Here is a 19190-nt window from a genome sequence, read left to right as displayed (position 1 = left end):
CCTTTTAAGCTAAAAAAAACTCATTTGGAGAGGCTTTATTGATTGAGGGAAAAAAACATTCTGGGTGAAATAAAAGTTAACTTTAATTAAGTGCATGTGTAATATTTTATGAAGAATAGGGAAAATAAACATACCACTGAAACCTGTTAAAGAGGGACGCCCAGAATGACATCTCCATCTACTGGTCAAGAACATAAATTTACCTCCAATTTCCACCTTATTTATGCTACTGTTGGCAGTGATGGTGGTGGTGGTGTGTGTGTGTGTGTGTGTGTGTGTGTGTGTGTGTGTGTGTGTGTGTGTGTGTGTGTGTGTGTGTGTGTTAAAATGTTATTTTGCTTGTTTGTTTATAGTCTCATCCTAGGTTGTGTGTGTGTGTGTGTGTGTGTGTGTGTGTGTGCATGCGCACGTGTGTGTGCGTGTGTGTGCATTTATGTATCTTCTACTACTCTGTGTGAAAATATAAATAACTACCTTGGCGGTGTGTGCAGTGTAATCTGTTCCCAGCAGGCTGGATTCCCACTGTGAGAAAGACAGTATATTGTTCCTGCAGCACCACAGATAACAACTCATTAGCATACTGAATCATTTGGCTGCAAGAGCCACTCTGCCACCCATCTGCACTGAGCTGATAAACACGCACACATGCCAGCTCACACAAACACACACACAGATCTATGCAGAACAAGCACATACACACTCACATAAGCCTGGCCTCACAAACACACAAACATGTACACGCACACACACAGAGGCACAAGCCTCCTCTCTGTCCCTGTCTTTGAATCCCTCACATGCACTCCCTGTATCCCTCTCTTTTTGTGAGACTGTGTGTTTTTGGAGAGTCAGGAACGCTGAAGCAGGTAAATGTTTGGCAGGCATTAACCCAGAGAGCCCCTCAGTCAGTCCCGGCACAGCCAGCGCAGAGCACAGGAGAGGTCTTCAAGCACCTGGATGTCTCTGATGCTCTCTGGAAGCAATTATAGTTTTTAGAAATGTCTAAGAGCTGATGCTGTTGTAGTTGTGGTAGTGGTGGCAAAGTCTGCTGTGTGGAGTTACGGAATATAAGGAAGTAGACTTCAGAAAAGCAGCATTTATGCGGCAAAGCTACAACTCCTCTGCTAATTTCTTTATTAACGAGCACAGGTTGGCGGACATAACTTTTTGATTGTGTAAGTGAATAACTCACAGGCGGTGGGAGTTTCACAATGTGTACAGACGCAACAGCGCGCAAACGAGCGCAGCGGAGGCTGTCCAAACCACTTTCACAATGGCAGGATATCCTGCAGGTCATGGAGCCACGTTAACCTCTACAGGAAGTTGTCACTTGTTGGGAGGAAGTGAGGATTCCAGTGTTCATTGGGGGAGTTTCATGAGGTGGTTGTGGTTTTAACTATGCACTGTGTACAGATAAGGTGGGAAACAGTTGCCTCTAGGAATCTGTCAATTAGGTTATGCAATTATGAATAAGTGTGTAAAAGGTGTAATGAAATGTGGAAAAAATGTATTGTATGTTCAGTTTTTCTGTACGACGAGAGCACTGAATTGACTTGAACTGAATTGATAAGAAATTCCTAATAACATGCGTGAGTGAGATCAAATACAAGGCTTTTCCTCTGCATGTTTTATTCAGGGGTTTTGTATAAAATTCATTGATTTAACATTGGATATATTTATAGATACAGCTATCATACAACAAATATGTCATTACCAAACGTACAATGTCCCTTTACTGCAATTCATAAAATACCATAGTTACCAAAGGTACCAATATAGGCTACTAGGTCCTGCTGAAAAAGCAGAATAACCAACAACAGTGAGCAATATTTAACTGCATTTGTCAGAAAACTGCTGGTGTCGTTATGATATTAACACTGTGTGTGGCGTGTGTGTGTGTGTGTGCACGTCTGTATGTGTATATGTGAAATGCGGCAATGAAGGGATTTATTTGTGTACCTTACTAAACTACAACTGCATTACAGTTAAAAAAAAAAAAAGAAAGAAAACACTGAAACATTCATATCAAAAAGGTCTGCGTGAGTCATTTCATGTTATCATCTATGACCCATATTTTGTACACTTTAAGAAACACTGCATGTCTTGTACCTCCACAGCAATTTCAAATTGACATACTCATTCCAGGCAGTGAAATTGTCTGTCTGTTGCCGCATTTGGTGTCATTTTCTCACCACCAAAGTGTAACAGAAGTAAATGGTACCACATTTGATGTACTACTTTCGGTTGCTTGCTTTACCCTTTGAGTTCATCTGGTTTCTTCTCTCCTCTCCCCTCGTTTCCTCGTCTCCTAAAAGACCTTTTTCCTAGTAAACCCATTGAAGAACACAGTACAGTACATCTTCAACCACATGACTTGAACTCGAGTCACTGTTGTTACATTGTGCAGTGGAAATATAATGCTATTTACAATACATACGCAACTGCATGGGCACAAAAGAGTCCAGGCGCTTCATTTACGGCCTCCGACTGAGGCAAACTTGCTTTTGTGTCATCATTCTAACACATCAGACTTTCTGGGCATACATCTCTGGGGTTTATTCATTGATGTTTTAGGACCATTCACTTGCAACACTGCAAGCACGTTGACTCTATTCTGGCTTCACAATATGGTAATCAATGTTATCAGTGAAGAGTTGGTCAAAATTTCAATATTAAATAGAAAAACTCTTTGCTAAGTGTCTCTTGATTGAGTTTTTGTTTGGTTTGGTTTGGTTTTGTTTGCTTGTTCTTTATCTTTTTTGGGGGGTGCGTGTTTTATTTTTTAGAATATCCAGTCTTTGGACTTTGAAAACACGGAAAGTTATAATCCGCAGGTCAGTCAAGGACATGAGACATGCAGAATTTACAAGTCTTTTGTCGGATCAAATTCAACCGATCACCAATCAAGCCAGCGCTGCCTCAGGTGTAGAGTGTGGAGACAAGAAAGTACTCATGATCCAGTTTGGACACCAACATCTCACTACGCAGAGCTTGATTCTCCTCCCTACACTGATAACTCAAAGCTAACGGGTCCTGAGCATATCCATCTTTTGTTTAGTCTCTCTCATTCCTCTCTGTCAGTCTCAGGTGTTGTGTCTGTGGTCTTTTGACATCAGCATCATCGGCGACTGGAGCCATCTAAAGGGCGTCCATTGCGCCTCAGATCCCTTGCAGCTAGATGCAGTGGGGGCCCACGGGAAGCCGTTAGAGTCCTTGGCGCTGGAGGTGAGTCCTGGTCCTCCATAAAGCTCTCGGGACTGCCCTCTGCATCGCCATCAGGCAGGCTTCCACAGCTGGAGCCTGGTGACATTGTCTCCAGAAGATCGTCCCTGGCCAAACCCACCACTGTGTCCTGATGTGCTCCACCCTGTGGGCCCCCCTCATGGGCCCCAACCAGCAGCCCTGTTTCCCCATCAGTTGTGCTGCCAACATTCCTCCCTCCATCCTGGTCCTCCAGGAGGTTGGAGAGGAAGCTGATGTACTTCATAGCAAGCCGCAGGATCTCATTCTTGCTCAGCTTCTTGTCTGGGGGGTGAGTGGGGATGAGTTTGCGAAGCTCCGCAAATGCCCCGTTTACGTTCTGCTGCCGCCAACGTTCACGACTGTTTGTGAAGATACGACGTACAATCTTTGGCTGGCCAGCTAGCAGAGGAACAGGGAGGAAAAGAGACAGACACAGAGAGAGTAAGGGGAGGCAGCATCGATCGGAGAAGGTAACACAAATAACATGAGATGCAGAACTGAGGCAGATAATGCATTAAAGCAATACAGGTACACCAATAAAAATGGAAGAAGCAGTAGCAGGTGAACAGATGTACATTTTGAAATTTTGAGAAAAAAAAATGCTAGTAGGGAGTAAGTTTAAGAATCATAAAGAATAAAGTTCCAAAATTGTCCTCCGTACAACGATGGATTTTTAGATGGTGGATCAGAAGCTACTGAGGCTTGCAAAATTCAGTACAGTATCCTGTGTGCCAAATACTATGCAGATGTGATACAAGAAAAATGGTTGCTTTGGCATGCCAAACCCCAGGGTAGGGCGTTGGGAAGACTGTGTGCTGCCTATTCCATATTCAGTGTACTTTTTATGTATTAAGGTATGATAAAATGCCCCACTGCAGGTAGTCACATCCTCCCACCCCCAACAATGGTGTCTTCCAGGCTATTGTCGCCCTTGGAACACACCCAGTCTATCTTAATCCTTCAGCCCACTCTGCAGTAAAACCTTGGCATGGAGGCAGCAGCACCCCCATCTTCCACCCCTGTATGTGGCAGTGAGTGGGCAGCAGTGGAAAGGATGTTTCAAATGAAATAAACCCCAAATCTGCCTGAAAAGAGCTTACTTTAATGGCATGCAGGTACGTGTATTTGACATTCTGATTAGCAACATTCATTTGTGCCATTTGTGCCATTTATTCCTCTGGGTTAAAGGCAAGCTGAATTTTCATTTGCAAGGAATCTTCTGCAACACTCAGATTAGCTACAGTATAGATCCATGTCAGTGGATGAAGGACAATGGAGATGAGGAGGGGACATTTAGGGGGACTGTATTGGCAGAAGGAGGACACAGCAGAAGTGCGTCTTACCATACTTATAAAGATCTAAAATGCGCCTACCCTCGTCGAGTTCAACCTCATAAGGCGCCGGGCGGCGCTTTACCCTGTTGCTGGGGTACATGCTGTACTGCTCCGACTCCCCTCCGAGACTTCAGCAACAGAAAGCAGACAAAAGGTGCACAGAAAACATGAATTTCGGCATACATCATTTCCTTCATTGCTTTTAACCCTTAACATCCTCCACTCCTGCACTGGCAGCACACACACACACTCATAATTACAAACACACACACACACACACACACACACACACACACACACACACACACACATGCATTTATAAGATGATTCTCTCTGTCACACATGTACATACATGATAAATAATGTCAACATATCGTAAGCTCAGTTACACTTCAAGCCTCTCTTCACACTGCAGTAGCCTGTTTCTGCAGGGCCCTAACAGGGCAGCATCTAACAGCCATCAAACTTCTAACTTTCTATAGTGAACAGTCACAATGATCAAACGAAACGTGCATTCGTGAAACCATACAATTTTTTTTTTCTCTTTTCTTGCCTCCACCTTTACCTGTTGATGGCGGCGAGAGGCTGCGCCAGGTTGTAGAGCATCGCCCGGGCCGGGACAGGGAACGCGTTTGGGCTCAGTTGGACCATTCGAGCGTCGTCTCGTTGCGGCGGCGGCAGCGGCAGCGGTGGAGGTCTGCGAAGTTCCGTGATCGGCACCAAATGGCTTTCAGTCCTCTGCTCCACCGCTTTTATAGCGTCCCTCCTGGAGAGCTCGATCACCGGCACTTCCCTTTTCAGGTCAAGGGCGTTGTGAGAGGCAGTTTCCTTGGCAACGCCGTTGATGATGATGCTGATGCTGGTCCCGTTGCTCGAGTTCTGCAGAGGAACGTCATCCGTCTCCTCAACCCCCTTGAAGCGCCCTCCCCTCTCCTTCTCCCCCTCCTCTCTCCTCGGCTCCTCGTCTTCCTCGCATCCGTTCTGTCTGGAGATGATGGAGGAGTCCTCTCGCTTTCCAGGACCGGACTCTGCATCAGGACTTCCAGGACAAAGCTCCGGCTGCCGTTTTTCCATCATTTTTATACCGTCACCACTCGCTCGAATCCACTACGTCCTAAATAAGATTTTCCTCGATTAATTTATTGATCAGAACAATATAGTGACAATCTTTATATACCAGATAGATAACCAGTCCTGTAGGGAATTAGCAATCAATTATCGTTACTGGCAATAAAAAGAAAAATGATTATTATTATTATTATTATTATTATTATTACTATTATTATTATAATTATCCTTATCAAATGCCGACTGAACATTTATCGCGTGCAAGGAAGACAGTTGATATGCAATTAGTTACTCGCTGGCTAGATTTCTTAATTATCACATCTTTGATATTTTAAAATAATAACAATAAAAAGCTCGAATGTAGAAATTTTAACACAAGGGACGAAAACACTAATGTTATATGACAACTACATTTAAAAAAAATCTTACAATTCTGGGAGATTCAACCATTTTTGGGAGCTTTGGAAGGTTTGAGAGCTTCTCTGAAAGTTAAACCGACTGGGATATGATTAACTCTTGACAGGCTGACTATACAATTATGAATGTTCCTCAGTTAAACATTTTTATTCTAGTGATATTTTTCCAACGTTAACTTGTCGTTTACAAAGAGCTTTATCTCGTGCTTGCTGTGTGCACGTCCATGGACCGCTTATCTAAAGCTCGCTTGGCCTTCAGCACAGTTTGCGCCGTTAAGCTCGCATCTAAACGCACGTAAAACCTCCGTCTGAGCTCTAAAGTCACATTATTAAAAGATCATGTCGGCTGCTGTTTATTAGGAGGCGTCATCGTCATATTATCAGGAGATTGTGGATGCAGGAGCGCGAAGAGAGCTTGCTATCCATTCTTCGTCGAAACAGTATCCCACCTTTTTTTTTTTTTTTTTTTTTTCCTGCCGTCAACAAATCCAGAAATAACCCCGTGAAGCTCCAGAAACACTTGGACATTGGACCATCGCCACAGATGTCAGAGTAGGTTGTATAATTTCTGTGTATTCGTGGTGTAGGCCACGGTGCTGTTGTTGTTAAAGCCGAACATCAAAGCCTTGTCATAATGAACACACCACACACCCGTGATAGAATTTATCCCATAAATACCCTAAAAAACACATATTATCAGAAACGAACAACGGAGCGCCAGAAAAAAAAGCGCACTAATTTCTGGGAATTCTCCAATAGGCCTCGCATCCGTTATTACAGCCCGTTCAGCCCACAGTCTTCAAGCATCCGATCGGACAATGGCAGAAAATGTAGGCTAAATATTTCGCGCATAACACCAGTAAAATTTAGACGATAGAAATCCAATTAAAGCGTTTTGGAACAACGAACATGGCGCTTTAAATAAAGAGATGTATTTTTTTTTTCTTGCACTTACCGTTCCAGCCGTGTTGTTGATGTTACTGTGTAAGTGGAGCCATTTTGTGAGTGGGTCATCCATGTCTGAGGTTTTTCTTTTTTTTTTCCTGCCAGTTGTGGAGCACAGTGTATGCGCGCGCTCGTGTGTGTGTGTGTGTGTGTGTGTGTGTGTGTGTGTGTGTGTGTGTAGCTGAGTTATTCCTCGCCGCATCCAGTGCGCTCCCTCAGTATGGGGAGCGGAACACAGGCCGCAATGTGGCCGAGTGAGATAAGCGCACGGCAGCGGCCTCTTCATTCCCGATAAGCCCCTAAACCCATTATTTATGAAATGATTCATTATTATTTGGCTGTCGTGGGCTATATAGGCTTGTGGAGGGCAAAGCATTAAAAAAAAAGCAAACAGGCACAGCGCAACGGCCTGTAACAACGTGAGGTGGTACGGTGTAGCCTGAGCTATAGTTAAGGTGTTTTAATTTTTTTTTTTTTTTTCTGATGAAAGAAACAAAACCTCAGGTTAAGCGTTTGACCTATTTATATTTTCAACAAAGATTTTTTTTTTACTAAGCCCATTTATCCAGCAATAACATAACTGATGATAGCAGAGGGTCTTTTTAAATTTTTATTATTATTATTATATTTTTATCTTAAAAAGAGTGGGCTGTATCCATTCCTCCATATCCACTTCTGCGCCTCGAGGCTGGGTTTAAGCTACGGATACAATAGACTGCTGAAATGACGAGGGTGTAATTGCGATAACGATGCCTTAATTGAATGGGACATCAGTATTTATCGACTGATGAATAAATAATTTTTTTGAAAAATAAAGAAATGTGCTGTTGCGTGTCATTGTTTGTGATGGGGGGGGGGGGGGGGGGGGGTGGACGGCGGTTCCTGCGGGTCCACAGGGAGTCATGGCTGGGGGAGATTAAAGCGTATCGGCTCCTGGTCGCATCAGATAACAGAGCAGCCCGCTATCAGAGCGCGTTCAGGACAGCCTAAATGGTAGCAGGTACATCCTAATAACGGATCCTCCACACACAGCTCCTTTTTTTTTTTTTTTTTTCTTTTTTTTTTTTTTTACCTTTCCTCAAGTAAATTTTGGAATTTAAATAACTAAATTTTGTCAAATAATGGCAAATGATAGATAGATAGATAGATAGATAGATAGATAGATAGATAGATAGATAGATAGATAGAAGTGTAAAAGCTCATGACCTTTTACACAGACCTGTTGAAACAGCAGCAGTCACGACCATCATCCTACATCCTGTGCTTACAACAGCATAGCCGGACATAATCCCTTTAAACGTTTTTGTAAGCATCTTTCAAGGAAACCAAAATCCTTCCAAGAATTTTTTTTGTTGTTGTTGGGAGGAGCCCACTCAGCACTACTGTGGGTGAAAATTAATGATGTGAAATATGCAAATAAATACGCCTAATTGCCAGGAGGGACTGGAGGGCGACTGGACATTTAGGCTTTATGGGATTTGCCGTGAATTTAAAAGAAATTATTGACTCATAGGACTGGAAACTATATATTTAAATATTTCAAATATGCTCATGCATCTAACTGAATGGATACAGCACAGGTGTGATAAAACTGCAAGCTTTTTGCAGCTGTGCGGCCATTTTTGTGACATAAATGTGCGTCATTAATGAATGTGTTGAACATTCAACAATACAAAATAAAACAGTTTTATTCAGAAGCAAACCAGTATCAATCTCATGAAGCAATAGGTGACACAGCACAAGTAAAATGAAGGGATCCTGCAGAGCACCAGGAAAATATGATCCTCTGAAGAAAAAAATAATAGAGATAATTGCTGTTTTTGTTTAGACATATTTTGGGATGCAGTTGCAATTCAATGGAGGGTGCACCCTTGTTTTTGAAAAGGGTCTCGTGGGCTAAGATGGCATTTGTAATACATCCTTACACATGGCAATCACCTGAAATAATCAACAAGATTAATGGGAACAGATCTTCCACTCACTAAGCATTCAGGGTGTGTGCTACACAAAGCAAATCACTGTTTGAACATGAGAAAAGTGAAGCTGCTGTTTTTTGTTCCTTTTTTTTTTTTTTTTTTTTTTTTTGATTGTCACAAATACTGAAGTCAAAATAAATGCAGTTTGTTTTCAAGATGGAGGTAAAATTCAGCTACTTCATGGATGAAATTATCCCTATTCATCCAAATGTGGCCATAAAAAACAAACATGCAGTCGTGCTGGTTTTGAATCAGTAGCTATAATAATATCAATATATTAATATATACTCTGACATACATTTTCTAGCTAGCATACTCCTCACTGTTACTGTGTATGTTTGGCTTTAGATTTGTCATTTGGTTGTTTATTGATTTGTCACTGTAATCAGAGTCCCATGCAGTGTCGTATGGTTTAACACGGGTTTGTTCTAATAGGAAATGAACCTCTAACCCTTTTGTCCTAGGCAGCCATTTTCATATGTGAAACTGCACTGAAATATACACTGACTATCTCACATCTACCACAGTCCATGAACAGCGTTTGCGGTGGCGAATTACAATCTCGAAGTGGCTCTGTGCCATCTTCCCTGTCAGCGCTGGACGCGTCGGGCTGGCATGATCCGAAGACAAGCCGTGCTTTCCCGGGTCATGAGCCGCGTCACCTGGTCCAGACTGAGGCCAGCCACCGCCTCTCCATTGACCTGCAGAATTTCATCACCAATGCCGAGGAGACCTATGTAGGGGCCCTCGCCACTGCCGTCGCCCACTTTCTCTACATATACACCTGGGAAGGAAACAACAAGGGTGTAGGAGGGAGAAGGAAGACACAACACATATATACAAAATTCTTAATAAGCATGATTACCACAAATTAGCTTCACCACTGGTAAAATTATTTTTTAGGCACTTTAAGGATATGAATTTGAATATGTAATATCATTTTTGCTAAATTGGTCCAGACTTTTGACATGTTTGATGATGTATGTGATTACGTTTGATTACCAATTTTACCCAACTGCTTTAATCAGTAAAGCCAAAGACATATTTCTATCTGAACAATTACATTTTAATTCTACTCTCTTTCTACTCTATTTTCAAGATACACAATGTCTCACTGAAGAATAACACTTATCTCAGGAAACAAAGCAACCACCAAAATAAAACAACTGCAAAGTCAAGCTCTGGGTTTAAGGCAGTACAAAGACAAAGTTGATTAAAAGTTACCTGTGTCTGGTCGACCTTTGCCCCTTGAGATGACAAAACCAAAAGGACCATTTGGGGGTCTGACCAGTTCCAGGAGGAGGGTCCCATCAGAGAAAGCCTGAGTGACCCGCCCCACCGGACGCACGATTCTGGAGGCAAGTACATCCTCAACACTCAGGGCCCTGTGAAGCTCGAGCTGAGGGCTATCAGGGCTGTAACAGCAGACATTCAGATCCAGTCATAAGTGAACTGATGAAGTAAAACAATGTGGTTCATGCTTTTCCCTCTGTTTTTCTTTGACACCTACCTGGGCGCCAGGCCGTATGGTATCTGCACTTCTCCCAGTATTGTTGAACGTTCTGTTCTCCTCTCTAAACTCTGCACAGAGGAGGCTTTGCGCAGTTGGGCCAGTGGCAGCACCTAGTGGCAAACAAGTGGCACTGTAACAAATTCTGTTTTTCATATTGGCAAAATTCATCAGATCAGCTCTTGGAACTGTAACTTCTTGGCTCCGACTAACAAACCTAACAAAAGTGTGTTTGGCACCACACACATTGGCTGGATCAAAAGTTGTTTAGTTTCTGTTTAGTGTACTCATGCGGCTGCCAGGAGGACACCAAGGCCGGCGTAAACAGAGAATGGAAGGAAACACGGACAACCTGGAATGCATTATTTGTGCTCCCAGTGTCAGGCAGAAATGTTGCTAATACTTCAAAGCCTTGGTTGGTGCACTGTGGCAAATAAGTAGTGAAAGGTACTTCAAAGCTGAACTGGAAGTATAAAGACATGTAAATAAGATGCTTTCTCCCTATGGTACACCTTTTTGAGGTAGAAATTGCATCTATTTGATGTGGTGAAATAAAACAAAAGACAGAGCAGCACAGGAGTTTTGAACGAAACACAACATGGCATGAAAAATGCCTGCTACTCTTGCTCACCGTGTGCAGGGTTTGCAGTGAGGGTGTCCTCTGTATGCGGATGGTAGGCTGTGGTCTCCGTGTGGGGCTTGGGGATGCAGAGCTGGCCCGGGGGGGTGTGGGTATACTGAGCTGCTCCATGCTGCTGGAGCGGCCTCCTTTCACTAGTCTACCAACACTGTTCAGACCAATGGAGGAGAAGAAGCGACGCAGGAAGAGCTTTGGCCGTCCATCCAGCTTTCTGTAAAGGGAAAGTTATTGGCATTTTTCACTAGATGGCAAGATAAACTGAACATGTATTGTTATAAACACAATTATATCCCCAAATAAACTACGAATCAACACACCAAAGATGAATCACTCACTATCACTTTATAAATGGCTTGAACAAGTGAGGCTTTTCATTACCAGAAGAGGGCACGCTTGTCTTGTTGGTCACAGAATAGTTTAACAATAACATCCTGCGGACTATAGGTCAGGGTTTTAATCTCCTAACTGCTGCCAGTCTAGCATGCTCAAGTCGCTTTGGGAACAGCTCTGGTGGGGGCAAGGGATTTATTGTCTAAGCTATGACAAGAGTGTTGTTATCTTGGCTTACCTGGAGCCGTCAGAGTTTTCCTCCCATATGGCCTCAGCTTTCAGATGCTCTGCTCTCAATAGCTCTGCTCTGAGGTCCTCAGCCCGAGACATAGCCAGGCCCCGCAAAGCAGGGCGACAATCGGGACCAGAGCCAAGGTCTCCACTCAGACCTGCTGGTAAAAAAAAAAAAAAAAAAAAAGATGCACTGAGGTCAAATAATTATTCTGAAATAATTCTAATCAAGCACTGCATATTTCTGTTTGTTTAATAAAATTCAACTATTCCATTTTACATAATAAATACTTTCATTGTTGATATTCAAGTACATTTTTCTGATAAATAATACTTTTACTTAAAAAAAATGCAGGACCTTTCACAGTATTCGTATACAGTCTTTTTACACTTTGGTATTACAATTTGAAAAGTAGATCTGTGTACTTCTTCCACCACCGCTTTTCTAGAATATTACTTCCATCCATGAGAAAGTGCAGTATCACGCTATGACATGCAAATGGCAGAAACTACAGGTACTCAACCCTCTCTGTGATCTTTCAGAGGAACTGAAATCCATCCATGACTCTGCTCGTCTCCTAAAAGCACTCACCTGTTCCATCTGGAGTGGCATCCCAGAGTTCAGCAGCTGGCAGGTCTGTGGTGAGGCGGGCTGGGGAGTACCTCAGGCTGGAGGGCCTGATACAGGGGACTGGGTTGCTTGTTGCAGGGGTCCCTTGGATTAAAGCCACTGGAGACTCCCTTCTTCCTTCCGGAGAGTCCAGGAGGGCCGAGTGCTGAGATCCCTCACCTCCCTGATTTGAGGTAATCTGGAACTGAACTGTGGACTGACCTGCAGCGGAGCGATTTCTCGAACTTGACTTCAGGGCTGACTTTATAGGCAGCGCTGGGGCAGGTGATTCCCTTAATCCACCAGATGCCTCCAGCAAATGAGGCTCCAGATCAATGGGGCTACCTGGGGCGAAGGAAACAGCTCTGCTCAAGTTGACCCTGTTCCTGGGGTTTGAGTTACGTCGCTGAGCCCACGATGGACCATAAGGGCCATGGCCAGACTCCAGTCGACTTTCTCCTTTCCTGCTCCTTCTCCTTAGTTTCCCAAACCCTGATGATTTCCACCCTGTGCTACTCTCTTTATTTTCCCCCAGCACAAAAGCTCCGGCAAAAGTGACAGTTGGAGCTTTGGGGCGTGTACTTGTCTCAGGCTTGTTTGAAGGCACCCAGTGAGGAACTGCTTTTCCTCTAGCATCCTCAGGGTTGCTCATATGCTGTGGCTCAATGTTCTGTGGATCTGACAATGACGAGACCGGCTGAGGTTCCCTGACCACAGAGCCACATGACTCACATTTCTTCACCAGCACTATTATCTCTTTAATCACTGTTGTGGGTTCACCACTGACAACCACATCTTCTTGCTTCTGTGAAGGCGGCATGGAGACACTTCGATGGCCTCTGCTCCTCTCTGAACCACTGCTGCTAGAGTCTGTATTACTTTCTTTACTCTTGGACTTTGGCATCCCAGGCCGGCCACGCTGCCTCACTCTATCCAAGTACCGAGACTCTGCTTCTTTCTCTGATTCATCCTCGAAGCGCACCCGTGTAGGTGAACAACCATAGCGTCTGGATCGACCACCATGGTCACCAGGCGAAGTGTCTCTTTGGTTGGGGACACGGAGGGGTCCAGATACAGTTTGAGCTGTAAGATCTTCTTTGGTTTGAACAGATTTCTGCATTGACGTTGGAAGGGGAGACTCAACTTGCTGCTTCTTTCTGCAGGAAATAATGCAGAAGTGCATATTACAGAGATTTGAAAGCAATGCATATTTTGTCTGTAAGAGAGCTGTGCTTGTGTTGAACTCATTTGCAAGCTTGTGCAATGGAAGAGTGAAGCAAAATGAAAGTGAAAATGAGCATGAAAGTGAAACTGAATGACAGCTGTCTAACAGCAGATAGACCAGGAAGATCAAAGAGCCTATCAATATTAAATATGATGAATATGGGGCATGTTCATATGGCACCCATAATGACAGGATAAACTACAATGAGACATACAATACATTTAGTTGAAAAAAGTGTGTTTCCAAACAAGTTAGATGTGCAGTCATGAATGCAGGATTCATGGAAAATGCTCCTGATTCAATTCAATTCAGTGAATGCTTCCTGCTAATTAAAGGGGACTTCAGGAGCAAAATGTGTAATGTATACAATATTACATAAACAGAATGACAGCAAGCATGTTCTTAACATTGTCTGCACTGTTTTTATTACAAATCCCAGCTAGGTTCCAAAGTTTTAACTCAGTTTCAGTCATGCAACATTCATTTTGCCCAGACAGGCTAAGTGCAAGAGGAGGATAGATAAAGCAGAAAAAAAGATAAAGGAGACACAGGGGTGGGAAACTGAGGGATACACAGATACAGGAAACTAATAGGCAGAGACATTAGAGCAACAAAGCAATTTTCCAAAAAAAAAAAAAAAAATTAACTTGTCAATAAAATGAACTTGTTAGTACACAAGTGACTAATATCATGCACGCATGTGCAAAACTCTGGAGCACAAGTGGGGCATTCACAGTCTCCAAGATCTAACTTGTCAAGATGCCAAAAATAGACAGCACACAGAAGTAGATGCTGCCAACTTACGCAGTGGATCTCTGATCAGAATGGGAGCGTCTGGAGGGGCGATCGCCTTTAATGTGATTGGAGCGAGCCTTGAGTCGTGCTCGCTCCAGGAGAAGCTTGGCTTGCTCATGTCTTGGGCTCAGAGGAAGCTCATCACTGATTACAAGAAGTGACCTGATGTTCAAGAAAAAGACAAAGATATAAAAAGAGAAACATGAATCATTTTGATGACACAAACAACAAGGGAATGGATTGAGTTGAACGTATGATGAGACCAGGCTATGTTGCCATCTGTTTGAGTGAAATTTAATATTTGACGAAGTCTTTAAATGCGCAAAGCTTAATGTATTTTGTGACATATCCAGCAACATCATATTCCCCACAGATTTACTTAACATTGAGTGAATCAAGCTGCATTTTCCTAAGCTGCCTTATGTAATATCAGATAGATAGACTCGGGTGTGGCAGCAGTGGTGAGCAGCAGAGAGAAACGTCATCCATCCATCTATCCTCACGCCTAGCAGCTAAGCTGCTCTGCATTGTGCTTCATCGTCTGTACTTGTCTTTATCCCCTGGCCCAGTGATAAAGATAGCATGATACACCAGCCATGTGGATTATCCTTGTAATGGACTGAGTGTGATTCATTCTCTCCTGGGTGCAAAGAGGAAAACATATTGTGTTTCAATAGATTACAGTCTATCATATCCATGTTTTATCCCAACACTGACAAACACAATATAATTAGCAGCCTGTTCTGGTGCCCCATATGCTAATGTTTCATTCTGCATGTTTTAAATGATGATGATGACTATAATGCACTCTATAATTAGTACCAGAATGAAACCAAGTTCACTTACTTTTAATTTCACGTACTTAAAGTATGACTGCGTCAAGTACCGCCTGAAGTTTTTGCCTGGTGTCTCATGTCCAATAATTTATATCTATGGTTTGCAAATCTCTCACAAATAAGAGCTCATTTGGATAAAATATCAGCTTCATCAATGTTCAGTATTTGATATTCATATATCCTTATGAACATATTCTATGCCATGCCTGCATCACCTCTTGAAAATGATTAAATCCTGGTCACAATGTTTGTTTTGATTGTGGCCGAGGCAGCTCATTTGACACTGCAAGTGGACCTGTTAGAGTAGAATTGATGAGGAGAGGATATAAATAGTGCACAAGAGTTGTATGTCACCTCCGCTGCCAAGCACATAAAGACACATCGCATTGCTCACCTCAAATAGGGTTCAAGTTCCTGAGCAAGAATGGCTGAGTCTGAGCTGTCCAAAACCCCATGGGCACCTGCGACTAAAACAGGACAAGTACAAAACTCAGCATGTCTGAAATGAAAATAACTTGGGTGTAAAATCTTTAAAAAGGGCTCCAAAGGTTTTACGACCACAAAACAAGGATTCAGTTCCCTCTATACATTCAGCTAACTTAAAGTACAATATGTATAGCATGGTGTTTCCTGCTTAATAAGGGCTAAGTTCGATTTGGTGTCTTATGTGGTGCTTGCTTGAGGCAAACATTACTGCCAAGAGAGCCATCAGCCAGGATGTGACCTACAGGGACATGTGGGTATTAAAATAATTGGGTCTTTGTGTGATCATGAGGATTTTCATAAACCTTCATAAAATTAGATTCAGTGACAGTCTCATAGGTTATCCCTGCCTTATCCTTAATGTCAGTTTAAAAAAAAAAAAAACACAGATTATGCAACCACTGAGAGACAGATAAAGGCAGATTTCCCAGAGACAAGAGGGACAAAAATCACCTGATCATCATGGATTTATCCGTATGTCTTGCAATACTAACTGTATTGGTATTGATAGACACACAGGACATATAGACAGTATTGCTAATGCAAAGTACGGGAAAATATTTAATCTGTCACCATACATGTCTCCAAAAACATCCATTAGCACAGACATAGACAGAGATGCAAAAGCAGGGACACTTCCCCCACTGCTCTGACTGCTAATAATAGCAACACCCGCATGCACATCTGCACATCTGACATCTGTTCAACACTGGGAATCAGCCAGGTTACATACTGCATTTCTATACAACATCACAGAGAGCACAGGGAAGCTGCAAAGGGCCATCAAAAAACTATGGCTGAGGCACTTTTGTTTGTTTATAAAGAAAAAATGGAAGCCTGTCAGCTTGCATGGGTTGCTGTCTGCAGCATATCAACAAGTGCCTGCTTTTGCTTGTTTTTGAACTCAGACAACAAAATGTAATAGAGCAGCTTTTAATGTCAGTCAGAGACAACACGTCTATGTGATACGAAGATCCTTTCATCAACAAAGGATGGGATGGGGAGGAGGGATCTTTTCTGTGACTCAGTCCCAAGTCAAGCCTTTGCTAGATTTATGACCTCCACCCATTAATTTATGAATACATTTCCCTCAAGAGGCCTACCTTTACAATCCGCTCTGCATGTCGTGTCTTCATGATAGCTGCCACTTTCTCCTCCACTCTGTTCTCTCTCCTCTCTGAAGTTCTGTTGCCTTTCCCGTAACTTTGCGTAAGCCCTCTGCTTCACCCTCAGTTTCTCATCGGCAGACAGCACCCCGCTTTGTGAAGACATGCTCTCCCAGCTGTCTGAAGTGCACAGTCCTTTGCCGTCTGTCTCCTTCTGCTCACACCTGTCCAGGTAGCTCTCCGCGCTGTCCGAGTGTTTGAATTCGAAGGATGCCTCGCTGTCGTCCACATCGCTACCGGTGCCTGTTCCGGCTGGTTTAGACTTCCTCTGAGGCCCTGCCAGAGTTTCTATCTGAGTGTAGTCCTTCAAAGGTAAGGTGGAGGGTAGGTTGTTCGGGCTGACACCATTTAGAAGCAGTGTTTCGGGACGTGCCACTCTCCAGAAGCCCTTGGGTGGTGCCCAGTGTCTGGTTGACGTGGAAGACGTGGAGGAAGAATTGGAGGATGTTGTAGGAGCAGAGGTGGTGGCAAGAGAAGAGGAGAGCACAGGTAGAGGAGGTGGAGGGGATGGGTCATCCTTACTGCTGCTTGAGATGTCAGACAGGAGACTCTCCAGACTGGTACCCTCCCCGAGGCCACAAGGCTGACCCTCATTTCGTTCTGACCTCTCTTCTTCAGTGTCCTCTCTACCGTGGAACGCCTGCTCTCCTTGTGCTTCAGCTGGAGGGCTGTGAATCTCCAACCTGACTTGTACCTCTACCTCCTCCTCTTCATCACTGCTGCTCAAGACCTTCGCAGCGCCTGATCGCCAGGAAGCAGCAGGCAGGGACACCTGACCTTTTCCTCTGGGCCTCTGTCTGAGAAGGACTTCGGATGAAATCTGCCCAGCTGGACCACTCACTGAGACCTCTGTGTCCACCCTTTCTCTTTCTTTATCTCTTTCCCTCCCTCTTGTCCTTCTCTGTGTGATTGACTTCACCTTGGTCTGTAGCGCATGCACTGCTGAACTCTGAGGAGGAAGAGGAATTTGGGTGCTCAAAGAGTGCGCAGGTAAAACAGGCTGGACAGGGCCAGTGATTAGTCCCCAATTAATGGGAAGCCCAGCGGGTATAGGGGAACTGGATTGTGCTTGATTATTATCAACCACCTTCTCTTCCTCCATTGGCTGGTCATGCACAGAAAAGTCCAGACAGATCCTACCGATAAAAAACACAAGTTTTTTATGCACATGCAGACATGTCTCTTACATCTGTCCTACATCTCTGTTACTGGCTGCTAACTATGTGATCTGCTTGGTGAGGAGATATGTAATGTGGATGCAGTCACGTTGCCTTATCCACTGATTACTTTGCAGTCCACAGGATAATCCTTCAGAATGAGAATAAGCAACTGCTGCCTGCAACTGAGCCCCTGGACGAATAAACAATATTATAAATGCTTGTAGATCAAAATACAATGAAAATAAACTTTCTGTGAATCAGAATTCAATGAGAAGGCTGAGAAAAATACATTATTCAGCCTTAAGAAATTGAAATTAAAATTCTGTTATACTGTAGATACTTGCACAGCACCTTCCTGAAAGCCAATTTAAGAAATATATTCAATATCATGAACAAAGTAAGCTTCACAACACATTCACTTAAACCAGATTTAGTTACATAAACAGGCTAGCACTCGCAATGACTAATGTACCTGGATATTATTGAAGACGGCGCTCTTTAAAGCACAATTCCAGCGTTGACCATGGCGAGAAAGTTCTCATAAATTCAGGTGAAACCGCACAAATGCGAGTTAACATTCATTCTAAAACCTGCGCCAGACAGCGCAGACATTGCAGCGCACATCATCAGGTCGGTCGCGAACATCGGCGACAAGACAGAGCAACTTTCCCAAGCGAAAAAAAAAAAAAAGGGAAACCAAATAAACATCCCTCAGTGTTGCTCCAGATCCTTGTGCTGTGCTTCCACTCACTGCCTACACAGCTCCCGGTCCAGGCAGTGTCAGGCGAGCCAGCGGCCTCTCAATCATGATTGGTCCGGTAATCCCTTCAGAAATCAGTGGGATTAGACAAAAATGGAATACAAAAATGCCCGCTTTAATTTCGCCCTTGCCTCGCGAACCCGATGCCGAGTGAAGCTCTCTGTTGCGTAAGTACAGAGCACACACACCGACTCCCTGCTCACAGTAGCCTAATAAGCCAATGAAATAGAGAAAAAATAAAACTCAAATGGCTCAGTGGGCTTCAGCCTGAATGAGATCACAATTTCTTATCAGTGCTGGGATATTTCGGTGGCTCTGATGTTAGGATACCGGCTGTGATGTGTTTTTAGAGAATATAGGCCAAATTTTGCATCGTATAAACATCTGTCGGCTCATTCTTATTTGTCAATACAGCTGATCCCTCCCTCTATCTCAATTCATCCCATCTCTCTCTCTCTCTCTCTC

The 19190-nt window shown here is 43.5% G+C and overlaps 2 protein-coding genes across 5 annotated transcripts; both read right to left on the bottom strand.

Moving 5' to 3' along the window:
* Positions 1 to 1602: 1602 nt before the first annotated feature.
* On the bottom strand, positions 1603 to 7221 carry tal1 (T-cell acute lymphocytic leukemia 1). Of its 2 annotated transcripts, none has more exons than XM_076744248.1 (4): positions 7014 to 7220; positions 5140 to 5688; positions 4614 to 4702; positions 1603 to 3639 (listed from the first exon to the last, which is right to left on the bottom strand). In XM_076744248.1, the coding sequence occupies exons 2-4, from the start codon at positions 5649 to 5651 to the stop codon at positions 3116 to 3118; spliced, it is 1125 nt and encodes a 374-aa protein (XP_076600363.1). In that variant the 5' UTR covers positions 5652 to 5688; positions 7014 to 7220; the 3' UTR covers positions 1603 to 3115. The 2 variants fall into 2 exon arrangements, with proteins under 2 accessions (XP_076600363.1, XP_076600362.1); XM_076744247.1 differs by having other exon boundaries at positions 1609 to 3639; positions 4584 to 4702; positions 7014 to 7221.
* Positions 7222 to 8675: 1454 nt separating this feature from the next.
* On the bottom strand, positions 8676 to 19146 carry LOC143328838 (uncharacterized). Of its 3 annotated transcripts, XM_076744241.1 has the most exons (10): positions 18438 to 19146; positions 16743 to 17941; positions 15551 to 15623; positions 14330 to 14482; positions 12283 to 13457; positions 11698 to 11851; positions 11121 to 11340; positions 10490 to 10602; positions 10204 to 10394; positions 8676 to 9763 (listed from the first exon to the last, which is right to left on the bottom strand). In XM_076744241.1, the coding sequence occupies exons 2-10, from the start codon at positions 17905 to 17907 to the stop codon at positions 9570 to 9572; spliced, it is 3438 nt and encodes a 1145-aa protein (XP_076600356.1). In that variant the 5' UTR covers positions 17908 to 17941; positions 18438 to 19146; the 3' UTR covers positions 8676 to 9569. The 3 variants fall into 3 exon arrangements, with proteins under 3 accessions (XP_076600356.1, XP_076600357.1, XP_076600358.1); XM_076744242.1 differs by lacking the exon at positions 18438 to 19146 and having other exon boundaries at positions 16743 to 18283; XM_076744243.1 differs by lacking the exon at positions 18438 to 19146 and having other exon boundaries at positions 11698 to 11848; positions 16743 to 18282.
* Positions 19147 to 19190: the final 44 nt, after the last annotated feature.

This window comes from Chaetodon auriga, chromosome 12 (genome assembly GCF_051107435.1).
Source record: "Chaetodon auriga isolate fChaAug3 chromosome 12, fChaAug3.hap1, whole genome shotgun sequence".
NCBI lineage: Eukaryota > Metazoa > Chordata > Actinopteri > Chaetodontiformes > Chaetodontidae > Chaetodon > Chaetodon auriga.
Note: the sequence above shows the minus strand (reverse complement) of the source record. Positions and strands in the feature narration are given on the sequence as shown.

Excerpts from the sequence above, each read along its gene's own strand:
- tal1 (XM_076744247.1), bottom strand. The coding sequence starts at position 5,651 with ATGATGGAAAAACGGCAGCCGGAGCTTTGTCCTGGAAGTCCTGATGCA. Across the intron at positions 4,703-5,139 it reads CCTCTCGCCGCCATCAACAG|TCTCGGAGGGGAGTCGGAGC; the intron begins GTAAAGGTGGAG and ends CTGTTGCTGAAG. Across the intron at positions 3,640-4,583 it reads TTTAGATCTTTATAAGTATG|CTGGCCAGCCAAAGATTGTA; the intron begins GTAAGACGCACT and ends TTCCTCTGCTAG.
- LOC143328838 (XM_076744241.1), bottom strand. The coding sequence starts at position 17,907 with ATGGAGGAAGAGAAGGTGGTTGATAATAATCAAGCACAATCCAGTTCC. Across the intron at positions 15,624-16,742 it reads ATGCAGAGCGGATTGTAAAG|TCGCAGGTGCCCATGGGGTT; the intron begins GTAGGCCTCTTG and ends GTCCTGTTTTAG. Across the intron at positions 13,458-14,329 it reads TCTGATCAGAGATCCACTGC|AAAGAAGCAGCAAGTTGAGT; the intron begins GTAAGTTGGCAG and ends TATTTCCTGCAG.